Genomic DNA, 16496 nt, shown 5'->3' with positions numbered 1-16496 from the left:
CTCCTCCTAATACACAGACATCAGGACACGTACGTCGCACCTCCTCCTAATACACAGACATCAGGACACCTACCTCTGACCTCCTCCTAATACACAGACATCAGGACACGTACCTCTCACCTCCTCCTAATACACAGACATCAGGACACCTACCTCTCACCTCCTCCTAATACACAGACATCAGGACACGTACGTCGCACCTCCTCCTAATACACAGACATCAGGACACCTACCTCTCACCCCTCCTAATACACAGACATCAGGACACCTACCTCTCACCCCCTCCTAATACACAGACATCAGGACACCTACCTCTCACCCCTCCTAATACACAGACATCAGGACACGTACCTCTCACCTCCTCCTAATACAGACATCAGGACACATACCTCTCACCTCCTCCTAATACACAGACACCAGGACACCTACCTCTGACCTCCTCCTAATACACAGACATCAGGACACGTACCTCTCACCTCCTCCTAATACACAGACACCAGGACACCTACCTCTGACCTCCTCCTAATACACAGTCATCAGGGCACCTACCTCTCACCTCCTCCTAATACACAGACATCAGGACACATACCTCTCACCTCCTCCTAATACACAGACACCAGGACACCTACCTCTGACCTCCTCCTAATACACAGACATCAGGACACCTACCTCTCACCTCCTCCTAATACACAGACATCAGGACACGTACGTCGCACCTCCTCCTAATACACAGACATCAGGACACCTACCTCTGACCTCCTCCTAATACACAGACATCAGGACACGTACCTCTCACCTCCTCCTAATACACAGACATCAGGACACCTACCTCTCACCTCCTCCTAATACACAGACATCAGGGCACCTACCTCTCACCTCCTCCTAATACACAGACATCAGGACACGTACGTCGCACCTCCTCCTAATACACAGACATCAGGACACCTACCTCTCACCCCTCCTAATACACAGACATCAGGACACCTACCTCTCACCCCCTCCTAATACACAGACATCAGGACACCTACCTCTCACCCCTCCTAATACACAGACATCAGGACACGTACCTCTCACCTCCTCCTAATACAGACATCAGGACACATACCTCTCACCTCCTCCTAATACACAGACACCAGGACACCTACCTCTGACCTCCTCCTAATACACAGACATCAGGACACGTACCTCTCACCTCCTCCTAATACACAGACACCAGGACACCTACCTCTCACCTCCTCCTAATACACAGACATCAGGACACCTACCTCTCACCTCCTCCTAATACACAGACATCAGGACACCTACCTCTCACCTCCTCCTAATACACAGACATCAGGACACCTACCTCTCACCTCCTCCTAATACACAGACATCAGGACACCTACCTCTCACCCCTCCTAATACAGACATCAGGACACCTACCTCTCACCCCTCCTAATACACAGACATCAGGACACCTACCTCTCATCTCCTCCTATTACACAGACATCAGGACACCTACCTCTCACCTCCTCCTAATACACAGACATCAGGACACCTACCTCTCACCTCCTCCTAATACACAGACATCAGGACACCTACCTCTCACCTCCTCCTAATACACAGACATCAGGACACCTACCTCTCACCTCCTCCTAATACACAGACATCAGGACACCTACCTCTCACCTCCTCCTAATACACAGACATCAGGACACCTACCTCTCACCTCCTCCTAATACACAGACATCAGGACACCTACCTCTCACCTCCTCCTAATACACAGACATCAGGACACCTACCTCTCACCTCCTCCTAATACACAGACATCAGGACACCTACCTCTCACCTCCTCCTAATACACAGACATCAGGACACCTACCTCTCACCTCCTCCTAATACACAGACATCAGGACACCTACCTCTCACCTCCTCCTAATACAGAGACATCAGGACACCTACCTCTCACCTCCTCCTAATACACAGACATCAGGACACCTACCTCTCACCTCCTCCTAATACACAGACATCAGGACACATATTACTTGCAAATTGTATGCATTATAGAAATATTAAAAGCAAGTACAATATGTTTGAATATAAAAATGTAAGAAATAAGACCTTATTATCGCTCTCCCAGAATACCATATGTCACTTTTAAGGATCCAGTAGTCTTACATCCTACCCAGGATTGATAGGATATCAACATGTAGTTTTTTTGGGGTCTCGTCAGTGAGAAGCTGGCTCGTATTAAAAGTGAAGAATCTATTGGAAATAAAGCCCACGTCTAAGAGAAGGTGCTCCTTTTATTTCAGCCGCTTGCTAACTGAATTAATTTCAAATAACATTTAATGGTGCCTATGTAAGGCTCATTTTGTGATGGGATGAAACAATGATTTCTGCTGGGTTCTATTTATTGAATTCTTGGTTTTAACAGAACAAAACTTCTACTCTCATGATTTCAAAATCGCAGCCACAGGGAAACTACCAAAATCCTTTTTTCTTTCTTTTTCTTCCAGAATATAATCAATTGTAACAACAAATAATTTAGGAGGGCTGGCTTCCAATAAGAGTAGAATGAATGCCGTATTCAGAGCCCTGGCAAAATCTCTCTAATCGTACTGATTGCAGCCCTGACACATGTATCATTATATTCCATGTTTCTAAGTGGGAAATATTAGGAGGGTTCTTTGCTGAAATTGACAATATTTTTGTGCTTTTTTTCTGAAGTTTTCTGTTGGTTTGTATCCATAGGTTACCCACGATTTTCAGCCAGTCTAGCGTCCACTTTCCTACCCATGAGCCACTTGGACCACGGGAACAGCAATGTCTTATACGGACAGCATCGCTTCTACGAATCACAAAAAGGTAAGTGTGACACCTGGACACCTATCATAATGAGGGAGAGTTGTGTAAATGCAAATCGAAAACTGGGTAAAGGTTCTAAAAGAGGAAAAAGATTTCCGTATAAACCCTGTCTCCACATTGGAACAAAAAGAGGGTGTCAGGTGTATATTGGTAAATTTAAATTTTCTGAAGATATTCTAATTATTATTTAAATTATCATTTAAGTGGACTCCGTTCTGGGTTTGGCGTCTGAAATTGACCTATCCATTTCCTCAATGTCACCTAGTGGGGAACATAAAATATACTTCGCTAAAACCCTCTCTCCTCTGCACGTTCCTGTCCGCAGCTCGTGGCGGTTCCATATGGCAGTGGCCTTTGTCACCAATGTTTAAGAGTACAAGAACGATGCCCACTCCTATCAGTCTCCATGGTGACCAAATGGCAAGATGAAGTTGATTCTAGCTCCGTCCCTTTGCCAAATTTTGCAGAAAGTGGCACATACATGGTAGTGGTAGTTCCTACATAATCTTGTACGTCCTCTGATTGCGTTAACATTTCAACAAATCTCTTACATTGTTCTTACTAGTTTTCAGCTTTAAGACCAGAAAGAGCCCTCAAAGTGTAATATTTTTGGATAAACCTTTTAAATCCTCCCCTCTCCTCCCCTCCCCTCTCCTCCCCTCTCCTCCCCTCCCCAAAATATAAAAAAATATATGGATATCCTAAAATATGTATTTATTCCCACTCCCCCTCCAAATATTACCGGCTTATCCAAAGATATTACATGGAGGCCATATTCTTTCAGCCAGACACTTTGATAGGTGTGGGCTAAGAGTCCGTGCACAATCCAGGTATGTTGTGTGTAACTGTAACAAAGGGAGATGAACGTGTTATACATTGTAATGGAAGCAAAGCATTCTGGATCCTTGGTTTGTTTATTGCAGTGATGCTCTTTATTCGGTTTGTCGGCCCAGCTGTTTATTTGTAGTTGGAGCCAGATGTTTAAAGTCATGCGGTAGTTTCTGACCTATTATTCCTGCACAAGCAGACGTCTCATGGACTAAACACTGAGAACAGTTGTCAAATCTGAAGGAATAAGATTTTTTTTTTCTTAAAGTGAAACCCAACAAAAACAATCCACAAAAACAACACAAACCCGTCACCTCGAAATAAGCCAAATCCATAGTTTGGAGATTGATAGAGTTCTGCATTTACTGGTGGCTGTGCAGTGGGTGTAAATACAAGTTAACTCTTATTGTGGATGCAGAAGCTGAATCACATTGGTTGCTTGCGTTAATGAATAAGAGAGACTCTGTATATCATCCTTTGCTCCACATATCTCCCTACATAGAAACATAGAATGTGACGGCAGATAAGAACCATTCGGCCCATCTAGTCTGCCCAATTTTCTAAATACTTTCATTAGTCCCTGGCATTATCTTATAGCTAGGATAGCCTTATGCCTTTCCCACGCATGCTTAAACTCCTTTACTGTGTTAACCTCTACCACTTCAGCTGGAAGGCTATTCCATGCATCCACTACCCTCTCAGTAAAGTAATACTTCCTGATATTTTTAAACCTTTGTCCCTCTAATTTAAGACTGTCCTCTTGTTGTGGTAGTTTTTCTTCTTTTAAATATAGTCTCCTCCTTTACTGTGTTGATTCCCTTTATGTATTTAAATGTTTCTATCATATCCCCCCTGTCTCGTCTTTCCTCCAAGCTATACATGTTAAGTTCCTTTAACCTTTCCTGGTAAGTTTTATCCTGCAATCCATGAACCAGTTTAGTAGCCCTTCTCTGTACTCTCTCTAAAGTATCAGTATCCTTCTGAAGATATGGTCTCCAGTACTGTGTACAGTACTCCAAGATCAACAGCAAAAACATATGTGAGGAAGGCTGAACTTGATGGACGCAAGTCTCTTTTCAGCTATGTAACTATGTAATAAGTTAAACTTTCCTAAATATTAAGTAAAGTTTAAATGGGCACTAAGCATTAAATGCATCAATTAAAATGTGCCACACACGGTTTGTTTGGCATCAGACTGTTTCTAAAAGTTTATGTCCACCACACTCAGGTCTGTTTTTTTTTTTAGAAATGTCGATCTGCTGGCCTTTTGGAGTGCCAGAGGGATCAGCATGTTCCTGCCAGAATCCAGTCCTGGGGTGCTGAGTGTTAATGTGCTTTATATAACTTAGGACTCATTGCATCTACATTCATTCTCTTTCTTTTATTTCAGATAATTTCTATCTACGGAACCTTCCAGCACAGCCTACCCTCCTTTCTGCCAATCACAACTTTCCCAGCATTGCACGGGCAGCTCCTGGTCACCCCATTGGCTCTTGTAGCCGAGATCGAGAGAACAGTCACATGCAAAAGATTCCCAAGGACAATGAGCGTTACCTTGGGGGGGCCGAGCTGAGCAAGGAGAAAATGGGCAAGGGGGACCTTAAAGAGAGACATTTGGAGGAAGAGGTCAAGGAAAGGCAGAAAATGGTGCTGCCCATGGAAAGTCATTGCAAGGAAGATATGCATCAGAGAGGCTCATGTGACAACCGGACCAAGCATCTCAACTCCTGCCTGATGACCTCCAAGGTGCTGAATGGGGACCCCAACAAAACAATGTTGTCTAGCTGCACGGTTGGGGCAGGGATGCCTCGACAAAGTAGCCAGAGTCGATGTGCCAAAGACATAATGCGGTCGGACCGATCATATTCCCAGCATGAGCCCCAGCAACCATACAGCGAGTGCCTGGAGAGGAGGCAAATGCTTCACCACTCTGTGTCCTACACCGTCCCATCCAGTCTCCCCAGCATTCCCGCTCCCCTAAACACCTCCACAGGTTCATTTCCCTGTCTACAGCTTCATTCCAACCCAGATGTGGTATGCTCTTTGCAAGACAAGTCTGGCAGGGAGTTAAAGATGGGCAGGCCCACATTTGTGCCTTCTGTGGGGCACTTCACTGATAAAAGCCGGCCTTTTCAGGTGACCCCGGAGAACTGCCACGTGGACAGAGGAGAGGGAAAGGACAAAAGCCACGAAATGAACTCAGACTCTCACCATCCAGGGTCCTATACCAATACATTCTCTCATTTGAAAGCAGAGGCTAAAGGGGATAGGCGGTCGGAGTGGCACCAGAACACAGCCAACAGGATAAAAAACTTGGAGTTTTTGAATAGCGTAGGCAATGATCCTGCTATGCAGAGGGGCATGGAGAAAGGGGGCTTCTTTGAAATGCAGCAATCGCAAGACTGTCCCCGTCCCAATCACCAGGATGTGCACTGTGTAAAAAGCAGTCAGTCCTGTTGCACTTTAGAGAGGACCTCCAAGGAACCCCCGTCCCATAGTTCTCAGAAGGTCGCTAGGATAAGGCACCAGCAGCACAGACCTCCTGACATGGAGCAGACAGGAAATGGCCAGGATGGAAAACGGAAAACTATTGAACTGAGCTCTTTAGGCTACAACGGGCCTCACTTGCCCCCATGGACAGACCCTCCCATTTCAATCGGTGAAGATCGGAAGAACTCATACCTTGACCCCTTCAGCACAAGTTTACAGCAGGCTGCGCTAATGACCCCAGGCCCTCCCATGAGCCAGGAAATGCAAGGCCCAACAGATGAGGTCTCTGCCATGAAAAATCTGCTAAAATACAGCAATCAAGCACTTATCGTTGGTCAGAGAGCCCCCTTTGTTGGCCTGGGGAACATGAAGGCCAGCTGCTCTCATCAAGAAATGAAATTCCACTCCAGCAAGTGCCAACCTGAGCAGGAGAGGATGGATTGTGCGAGGAGTCGGGAGAATGAGACCTCTCAGGGGGATGGGGAAGTCAGACAGCCACCTGTTGGTATTGCGGTGGCAGTGGCACGTCAGAAAGACACGGGGAGCCGCCACGAGCCGTCCTTCGGTACTGGTTCCAGTCGACAGAGCAGAAATAACATGGGACAGAAAGGTAAACACAGACTGAATAATTCAACATCACAAAACCTTCCAAGTATTTTTTTTTTGTTTTTTTTACTAAGAAAGTTCCATTCCCTGTTTTTCATTAGGTTCAAAGAAATCAGGAGCCACAACACTAGTTTGTCTTTTATAATCACATTATCGTTTATTGTTAAATTATAGAGTTACCTAAAATGGTCCTATTTAGATATGTAACCACAGAAAAAAGTCCAGGACTGTGCCAAATGTGTTCCCTGTGTTACGTTCCTCACTTCCATTTAATTCTAAAAAAAAACACCAGAGGATCGGTGAGCTGGTTTGTTTATAAACCCCCCATTCCTCCCTCACACTTTACACTTTTGTAAATTTGACCTGAGACCCCAAGGTGATTATCACCTTATTGTAGCCGCCATACAGTATATAGTAGCTGCCACCTCTGTCATGTGACTAGTGGTGCACGATGAATGGTAGCCACTTTGTCCCCCTGTGTCAGAACTAAATGGTAAATAAGTGAATCCTGCTCGATCACGATTTGCATAGCAGATTCCTTTGGGGCGAAACATTTTTGTGAGTAGGAGGAGGCGTGAAAAGTTCCTGTCTGATGTGTGATGAGTGATGTCATCATGTGGTTGGGGGGCAGCGGAGAGAAAGGGGGGCTGGCAGGAAGGAAATATTCAGGGTTACCAGAAGCCCTTGGCTGGCTCAGGACACATGGCTTTCATTAGCCTGCCTCTGGGCCAGTTTCTTGATGAGACACAGTTTCCAGCTGAGAGCCGTCCAGTCTAGTCTGTTGGCTTGAATGGGTAGACCAAACTATGACTTTGTGCAGAACATTAACCCATTACTGCAAACGTTCAAATCAGAACTGCCTAGTGAATATTTGTGTTTAGTAGTCTTTATATAATATCCGTTCAATAAATATGTATATAGTGAGTTTATATTTCACTAGCTGTGCCTATTGTGAAGATAGTGAATGGTGTATTTCTTCTTTAACTGAAGGTTTCCCTATTTAATTAGCAGAACTTGATTCGGCCGTAGTGGCTACGATTCGATTCATATAGCCAGTGCTGTTGGGTAACACCCAAGTTTTCTTTTTTCTAATGACCATAAAATAGGTCCAGGAATCTGTCTATCATGTCCTTATTAGGGACTAACCCCGTAGAACAGAGAAGGTTGATTTAATATTAAATTCTTAAGATTTCTTGTTACCCGATATCCTTTATATGAAGCTACTAAATAGTCCAAACCAGGTAGATAACTTTTCAAACTCCTGTTTAACAGGCGGGTCTGGACGATCCATGCATGTGATTGATCTAGATGCAGAAGAGGAGAGGAACCGTCTTTGTGAGGAAAGACTTGGGATTCCTGGGAGAGACCTCCTAATGCAGTGAGTATAACTCATTCACCTATTTCCATAAATGCACTAATACGTCTGCATCAAATCATTCTGTTTGGCAAATCCATACGTTGCATGTTCTTTACGATCTACTGCAGGGAGAACAAGGATCTGGTCGAGTTTGCCCGAATCCATCCTTCAAGTGGTTGTCCAGGAGACCTGACGTCTCATCTGATGATAGCAGGGGGCTCATCCCTCCAGGCCAGCCAACTGGGAGGAGATCCTACATCACACACTCACCCAACGCACCCTCACTGGCTGCCTAGAACCAGGAGCCCCTCCATATGGATGGGGGGGCATTCTTATGGTAAGCAAATATATTTTCACAAAATGGTTTCACATATTAGAAGTCTTGTCTGTCTTGTCATCTGGAGTATGATTTTACCGAATTTTCTCTTTCGTCAGGCATTAGTCATCCAGCTCTTCACCAGAATCTTCCACCAGGATTTCCCCCATCTATGCCTAGTGCCATGCAACCAGTTTTCCCCCTGTCCCAGGAACCTCCTGCACAGCTGGTCATCCTACCTCCGGAGCCCTCACCCCACACAGCTCCACACCCGCTAGGTACGGCACCTACCAAGTTTCACCAGTATCAGACCTGGAAAATAGACCCATAGAGCACGATTTCCATAGCCACAAGGATTACATTGTTTAAATCGGTTTCATAAAATACAGACCGATTTTATTCCACTGGTGAATGTTTTTTTCCCCTTTTTGTGATAGGTCTTGTTTTAATTTACATGAATGTGAATTTCAGTACTTTACTATTGCTGTAAAAGAGCTCTTTAATGACTATTTTATGTCTTTAAGGTGTGATTACAGCTCTGAGCTGTGTTAGGTGGGTGCTAGTTAATTAATCGGTAATTAGTGTCTATGGGTGATAGGCGTTAACATGTCAGTACTTTGTCCTACTGATAGGACTCATGTCTTAGTGATGGTGACTATGACACTTGTTTCTCCCCAGCCGAAGTCATGGATCAGGCTTCTCTCTGGCCACCGATGTACCCAAGCCGTGGACCTCCCTCTCACCTTCAGCACCCAGGACAGCTCCCAGTCTACTCCAGGTCGCAGTTCCTGAGGCAGCAGGAACTTTATGCTTTGCAGCAACAGCGGGCTGCGCAGGCATTGGAGATTCAGAGACAGAGCCACCTTCAGGTATGTCACATTACAGGCATCACCCAATCTCAAAACAGACCAGGTTTCTTTCACGGACATTAACCTTCTGATCTCACCCCCGACAGCGGAAGCCAGAGGATCATCTGCCAGAATCCGGAGACCACCCAGAAAAGGTCACAAAACCCCAAAACAAAGCAGATGCCTTAAACACCTCCAAGAGCCAGACTCCGCCCAGCCTGCTGTTGCGACCTCCATCTGCGCCAGCCCCACCTAAACTGTCTCCTTGCTGCCATTCACCCGGCTTGAGGCCTCCGTCCAAATGCCCCACACCCCGGCCCCTGGCCCCATGCACTTTACCTGCCTGCCCAGACGGCAGCTCCGCTCTGATGCCCAGCTCTCCAGCTGTCAGCCCTGTCCCTGTGCAGAGCTCCAAGGGGAAGGAAGGAGAGGAGCGAAGGGGGGAGGGGCAGCCCCCCAAAGACTACCCCAAATCACTGGAACCCGGTAAGTCTGAACTCTGTCCCTTGGCTTTGTTCTGCTGAGCCTCACCCATGTCATTCCTGTCTTTAATTTCACCTTTTCCCAAACGTTCAGTTTATGCACTAGTTCAGAATAGACAGACTTGTACAATGTAACATTCATAGCTACATGTGACCCAGGTGAGGCTTCAGAACCCTCAGTTACACTAATATCAGCTCAACAATAGCTGGACTCGGGCTTCACCTCGCTGTGTTGTGCCACGGGTATGAGCACCCACTTCGTTCTGTTAGGGAGGGCCAGACTCGATCATTTGCAGGAGACACTAATACTTAAAATGTAAGGCCATACGCAGCGATGTGTCCTGCAGAATACTGCTGACACAGCGTGTACCCTGTTCGCACACAGAATCAGCCTGCAGTCAGCGATTTTATAGATTGGCCGACTGACCGTGTGCTCTGGCACTGAATAGGTTAAACAGAGCACACACTAGAAATTGTACAGAAGCGGTTTCAGAGGAGGCGTAGACCCACACATCTCATTAAATGAGTTGCACAGCAATATTGATTGCCTTTTAAATTAAAAACATATTTGCATGCTGCAAGGCCCATTTGTCACCGCGTCTCGGCACACGGCTGGGAATGTGTCTGTATCAGCGCCCTGCCAGTTCGAGATCCCTAGCAGATTCTTTACCGTTTATTACTGGCCCCGACATACCGTCAAAGAGTTAAAATAATGATTAAAGTGATAGCTGTTGGTATGTGTCACATTGTCCATATCGAGGGACAGCTCCCAAGCCCGTGTTTTCTCTCTATGAATATGGTTTGTCCAAGGTCTGTGGTCTGAGCCGCACAATATAACATAGTACTTCAAAGAGCAACACTTGAACCCCAATGTTATGAGTCATCCTGGTCTCCTTGAACAGACCTTGTGAGGGGCTAGGCTGGAGGAAGGATATGCTATTCATCTGATCATGTTGTCAGGAGGGTGGATGAACACCATCAATAACCATCTGAGTACGAGAAGCCAAGGGATACATTGCCATCCCAGGGCACCTTCAGAGCCGCAGCCCAACATTTATTACCTGTTCCTCAGCTTTGTCAGCGGCATAAACACCCAGAAAACAGCGGGGTAATGACTCCCGCTACCTACATCCATCTTCCAAATCTGTCTAATCCCTTCCTTCTATCTAACCTCCCTTTCTGTCCATCTATCTTATCCCCCTTCAATCACTTGTACTCCCTTTCATGAGGTCTTCTACGTCCATCCATCTAATGGTCAGACTGCCTTTTTGTCACCCACATCAACAAGGTGCACCCCCCCATCCACCCCATTTCTCTGACTATTCTTACCATTATTTTAGGGACAACCAAACTGGGTGGCGGGGGGAGAATAAAGACAATACTATTGTGTTTTCTTTTTCATAATCTTCTGGTTATCCCTCATGTTAGTCAGAGGAAAATAAGCCAATATTTATTTCCCTTAAGTTTATTTCAGATTTATTTTTTTCCTTTTGATTATTGATCACCGCATTCCCCTCTCATGTTTTCATTTTCTCCATTAAAAGTAGGCATCTAGATTCTCCTGCAAAATACAGCCCACTATCAAGGAAGGGTTTTCCATAAAAGCTGCATTGATAGGGATCCTAGGAACCTACAAAACGTTGGACATTTAATAACCAAGATGCCATAAAAATATGCAACTGTTCGACCTGTGCAGCCCAGTGTCATGCATTGTCATGTAACACCGGTCTTACTGAATACACCTCTTAAAGGGTTACTCACAGCACCATAACAACTTCAGTGCGTGGAGTCTGTATATGCAGCTTTTCGCTATTTGAAAACGAAATAGGGATTATGTAAGTAGACATTGCTAATCTATGTATAGTTTTTTTTTTTGTCATCCACCCAGACAACATAGACAGTTCTTATTTACACAGCCGTATCTAATGGTTTACCAGACTTCTATACAATATTCAGAAAGCATGTCATTCTATGCACAAAGTGGGGTCTAACGTTTGATTTATATATGGAAGATATTGGAAGTAATGCAATATACTTTAACACTTTAACTGGATACGCTACGAGAACGCATTTGCCTCTGTTTTTATCTCCAGTATAACTTGTTGGTTGAATTCATTTGACTCTCCTTTTCCTCCCACCTTGTAGATCTGCCTCCTGGGTATACCTATCCAGATGTTGTCCGATCTTACACCTCCCCATCTCCCCACCACGTGCACTCCGCAGACCCTGCTGACCCTGAAACTATGCAAAGAGCATCAGCTGCTGCAGAACCTGAGCAATCAAGGACGTTTACCCCCTCCAAAAAATCCCAGTGTAAGACACCTGTCTCAGGGGATTCAATGGAGGTCACCCCCGATCTGGTTCACTTGGGCGAGACAGACCTAAATGAGGTTTGTAGTCAGGGACCTGAGGTCCTTAAGTCCCAGGTGATGGAATGCGAAGAGCCCACAGCAACAAGAAGTGTGGATGAACCAGAGGTGTTTGAAAAAGTTGGTGAACAAACGGAATCTGCACATGAGGAGAGGGATCAGGGAGCAGACCAGGGTGAGGATGAGAAGCTTATGGACACATCAGTTGGACAGTTGCCAAACATCTCAGATGGGTCAACAGTGGCTCCAGTGGCCACAGAGGAGCCAGTTATTGAAGCCAGTGAGGGTGAACGGACTGTGTCAGAAGAAGTCAGAGTCCCTGATACTGAAGATGCAGGGGTAGCAGAGGACGAGCCCTCCGTTCCTTCACCACCCTGTTCCCCAGTTACAACGGAAGACCCAGAGTTCATGTACAACCTGGACTCGTTAATAGCAGCCAGTATCTCCTTAGGAGAATTACCTTCCTTCCAGGACGACGTGAGCCTTTTATCAAGGGACTCTCCATCCTTGCCCCCCAGCTCAGGTATTCATGGGATCGCTCTACTAAGCGAGTTGGCTGACTTGGCACTTCAGGAGCAGCAGAAAGACACAAAAGGTGAGTCTATCCTTCACTGTCTGTGGCTAATAGAGTTCCATATAATTATTTATCTTTAGCCTATGCCAGACCACCCATGAAGGTTCAAGAACATGTTTTTTCCAGAGGAAAAAGATGATTGTGATTAGAGAATCTTCCAGGGTCGGTATTTTAACAGCAATATAAAGCCTTTCCCTCTCGGAGAAGAGTTGATATCAGCCAAGCTTATACATAGGAAAGCATTTTACTCCGTCAGTGCCAAGAAAGTGCCTCTAGTGGCTTTCAGTATGATTGTTTCATTGCAATTTCACAAAAACAAAAAAAGCAGTGTTTTACATTGCAGGGTTAAAGGGACAGGACCACCGCCCCCAGACCACGTCATTGAGATAACATGATCTGGGTGACTTATTATTATTATATTATTTATATAGCGCCAGCAAATTCCATAGCACTTTACAATGGTGTCCCTTTAATTTCTACATGAAAACACTTTGTATTTGGAAACCTTTTTACAAAGCAGGGTCATTCACCAAATAATCAGGAATTGATCAGGGAAGTTATAGGGCAAAATAACTAAACTAAGAAATGTCTCCAAATTCTGTAATTCCCTCCCAGTTTAATGAAAACTTCATGCCAGAATGTATTCGCTGAACCAGCGATTGTGCAGAATTAAACAGGAAATCAAATGTTTAGGCTAAGACCACCTAACTAATCACCTAAACGTTCTTCAATTTGCCTATTCTGTCCATTAAATAGTTAATAGAATGGTCTGTAGTCTGTATGTGCAGCGTTAGCCAGCCCAGAACTCTTGTTTAATGTCCATTCTGTGTGGATTTTCATTCACAGTGTGCCATTCACTGGCTGAGAGCAGTCCTCTGATCCACTCTCAGCCAATGAATTGCAACTGGGTTGACGTCCAACTTCTGCAGAAATCAGAGCACATCAGCTGAGTTCCAGGGAGCCTCGGAGCCCAGTAAGGGACCCAGGTAAAAGGGCAAACCGTTGCTAAACTGTGTGTCCCAGTAACTGGGAATGTTGCTTAGGGGATCCCTTTTATTTGTAGGTCCCCTGTAAATCCCCACCATTCCCCAGGTCAGTGAATAAACAATTCTGCTAAATTGTCAACGGAACTGGAGTCACCGCTGTCCTCATTCTGTGCCATTATCTGAGGGGGCAGACACTTTGTGACAGATCTGGGAGTGCGTTTTAATAGATGGTTATATAAAAGTTACCAATCGCTGAGTTATCAGTAATCCCCGTGTTAATCACGCCTCTTTGTGCAGGTAGTGACCATGGCATATCTGTAAACATGTGAATGTGGGACAATGTTTGAAGGTGTTTCTGCTGTCTGTTGTACTGTCACATTTAATCATGAATACAGCTATATTAGACTAGACACCCTCTGGCAAAGGAGGGGTTAAGATCATTATAGCAGGGAGTAGTCGTCTCTATTCTCGTGCCAGAAGTCTGGAGGGAAGGAGAGGTTTTTATGCTAAGAGAGGCGAAAAGCCCAGAGATCATATGAAGTTAATTTCCCCGCAGGCTGGGTATTGTCCCCTCCTCTGAGATTATTAAACACAAACATTGCAGCCGGAGCTGTGAGTGCTGCCTGCTACCTAATCACAGGCTCTCGTGCACCACGGGGACACCAAACTCGTCCGACCATGCCCTCCAAAGCCACTTCTTACAGCAACCATTAAGAAGGAGGATTTTATTACTTCCACCAAAAGCTGACTGCCATGTATAGTGATACATTGTAACTCTGGGCCTGATAATGTATAACTGAGCATAATGGCACACAGTCTGCCACAGGAACAGTATATAGTGTACCGCTACGTATAGCACACAGTCTGCCACAGGAACAGTATATAGTGTACCGCTACGTATAGCAGACAGCCTGCCACAGGAACAGTATATAGTGTACCGCTACGTATAGCAGACAGCCTGCCACAGGAACAGTGTATGGTGTATTGCCACGTGTAGCAGACAGCCTGCCACAGGAACAGTATATAGTGTACCGCTACGTATAGCAGACAGCCTGCCACAGGAACAGTATATAGTGTACCGCTACGTATAGCAGACAGCCTGCCACAGGAACAGTATATAGTGTACCGCTACGTATAGCAGACAGCCTGCCACAGGAACAGTATATAGTGTACCGCTACGTATAGCAGGCAGCCTGCCACAGGAACAGTATATAGTGTACCGCTACGTATAGCAGACAGCCTGCCACAGGAACAGTATATAGTGTACCGCTACGTATAGCAGACAGCCTGCCACAGGAACAGTATATAGTGTACCGCTACGTATAGCAGACAGCCTGCCACAGGAACAGTATATAGTGTACCGCTACGTATAGCAGACAGCCTGCCACAGGAACAGTATATAGTGTACCGCTACGTATAGCAGGCAGCCTGCCACAGGAACAGTATATAGTGTACCGCTACGTATAGCAGGCAGCCTGCCACAGGAACAGTATATAGTGTACCGCTACGTATAGCAGACAGCCTGCCACAGGAACAGTATATAGTGTACCGCTACGTATAGCACATAGCCTGCCACAGGAACAGTATATAGTGTACCGCTACGTATAGCAGACAGCCTGCCACAGGAACAGTATATAGTGTACCGCTACGTATAGCACACAGCCTGCCACAGGAACAGTATATAGTGTACCGCTACGTATAGCACACAGCCTGCCACAGGAACAGTATATAGTGTACCGCTACGTATAGCACACAGCCTGCCACAGGAACAGTATATAGTGTACCGCTACGTATAGCACACAGCCTGCCACAGGAACAGTATATAGTGTACCGCTACGTATAGCACACAGCCTGCCACAGGAACAGTATATAGTGTACCGCTACGTATAGCAGACAGCCTGCCACAGGAACAGTATATAGTGTACCGCTACGTATAGCACACAGCCTGCCACAGGAACAGTATATAGTGTACCGCTACGTATAGCACACAGGTGGCAGTACTGGTAGAGCACAGTCTATAGCGAAATCTTACAAGGGTATATATATATATATATATTTAACAGTAAATTATCAGCCCGTTACAGACGTAAGAGATTCTCATTTGTCTGTTGCTGTCACCAAAGGCCACAAACAACACAAGAATAATAATTTAATGCAAATCTAGAGACGCCAAACGAAGCGAGCTGACAGAATGTGTCTAGTTGGGCTATTTTTACCTTTGATTTGAGATGTCACTTCATTGAATAATCCTACCAGGTTTATGGACACATGGTATTCCACGCAGTGCACCACACTGGGCTTTATTTTATAAACAGTAATATGTTGGAGTGAATGGTTGGGGAAAGAAATAGCTGGTGGGGAGTGTGGGGGTTTCTCCACTAAACTGTGATGTGACATGTAGGTAAAAAACAATGAAACCACAAATCATAGTCCATGATAGCAGATTTGAAATATTTTCTAATTCTGGTATTTTGGTGTGACATTTAAGATTCACTTTGGTTAAAGACAATTCATGTTATAAATTGAAGTGTGTGTATTAGGCGCGCATGCACGCTTGCTGTGATGGTAAAAATCCTGCTATCTGTGCCCTCTGTGAGCGGCTGTCAGGGGAGTCATGGGAAGTGCGCTGTCAGTTGGAAGACAGATGGACACATGCAGCCGCTGATAAAGTGCAGGAAGCGATGTTTAACTAGGGGCTTTTAGCATTGATTGCTTTGCCATAGTGCAGAAAGTAAAGCACAGAAATGCAACCACATCAATGCCTGGGTGTCTGGACGATGGCTCTAAACACGC

General features: G+C 45.3%; 1 protein-coding gene across 1 annotated transcript in view; it reads left to right on the top strand.

Moving 5' to 3' along the window:
• The window catches only part of BAHCC1 (BAH domain and coiled-coil containing 1), a 125825-nt gene that overhangs the window by 94045 nt on the left and 15284 nt on the right, over positions 1-16496 (top strand). Inside the window, exons 4-11 of the mRNA XM_063456302.1 lie at positions 2734-2847; positions 5066-6775; positions 8044-8149; positions 8257-8465; positions 8564-8722; positions 9123-9313; positions 9400-9778; positions 11920-12738. Of these exons, the coding sequence (XP_063312372.1) occupies positions 2734-2847; positions 5066-6775; positions 8044-8149; positions 8257-8465; positions 8564-8722; positions 9123-9313; positions 9400-9778; positions 11920-12738 (3687 nt within the window). The remainder of the gene's footprint in view (positions 1-2733; positions 2848-5065; positions 6776-8043; positions 8150-8256; positions 8466-8563; positions 8723-9122; positions 9314-9399; positions 9779-11919; positions 12739-16496) is intronic.

This window comes from Pelobates fuscus, chromosome 5 (genome assembly GCF_036172605.1).
Source record: "Pelobates fuscus isolate aPelFus1 chromosome 5, aPelFus1.pri, whole genome shotgun sequence".
NCBI classification, from domain to species: Eukaryota; Metazoa; Chordata; class Amphibia; order Anura; family Pelobatidae; genus Pelobates; species Pelobates fuscus.
This window is presented reverse-complemented; position numbering and strand designations above follow the sequence as displayed.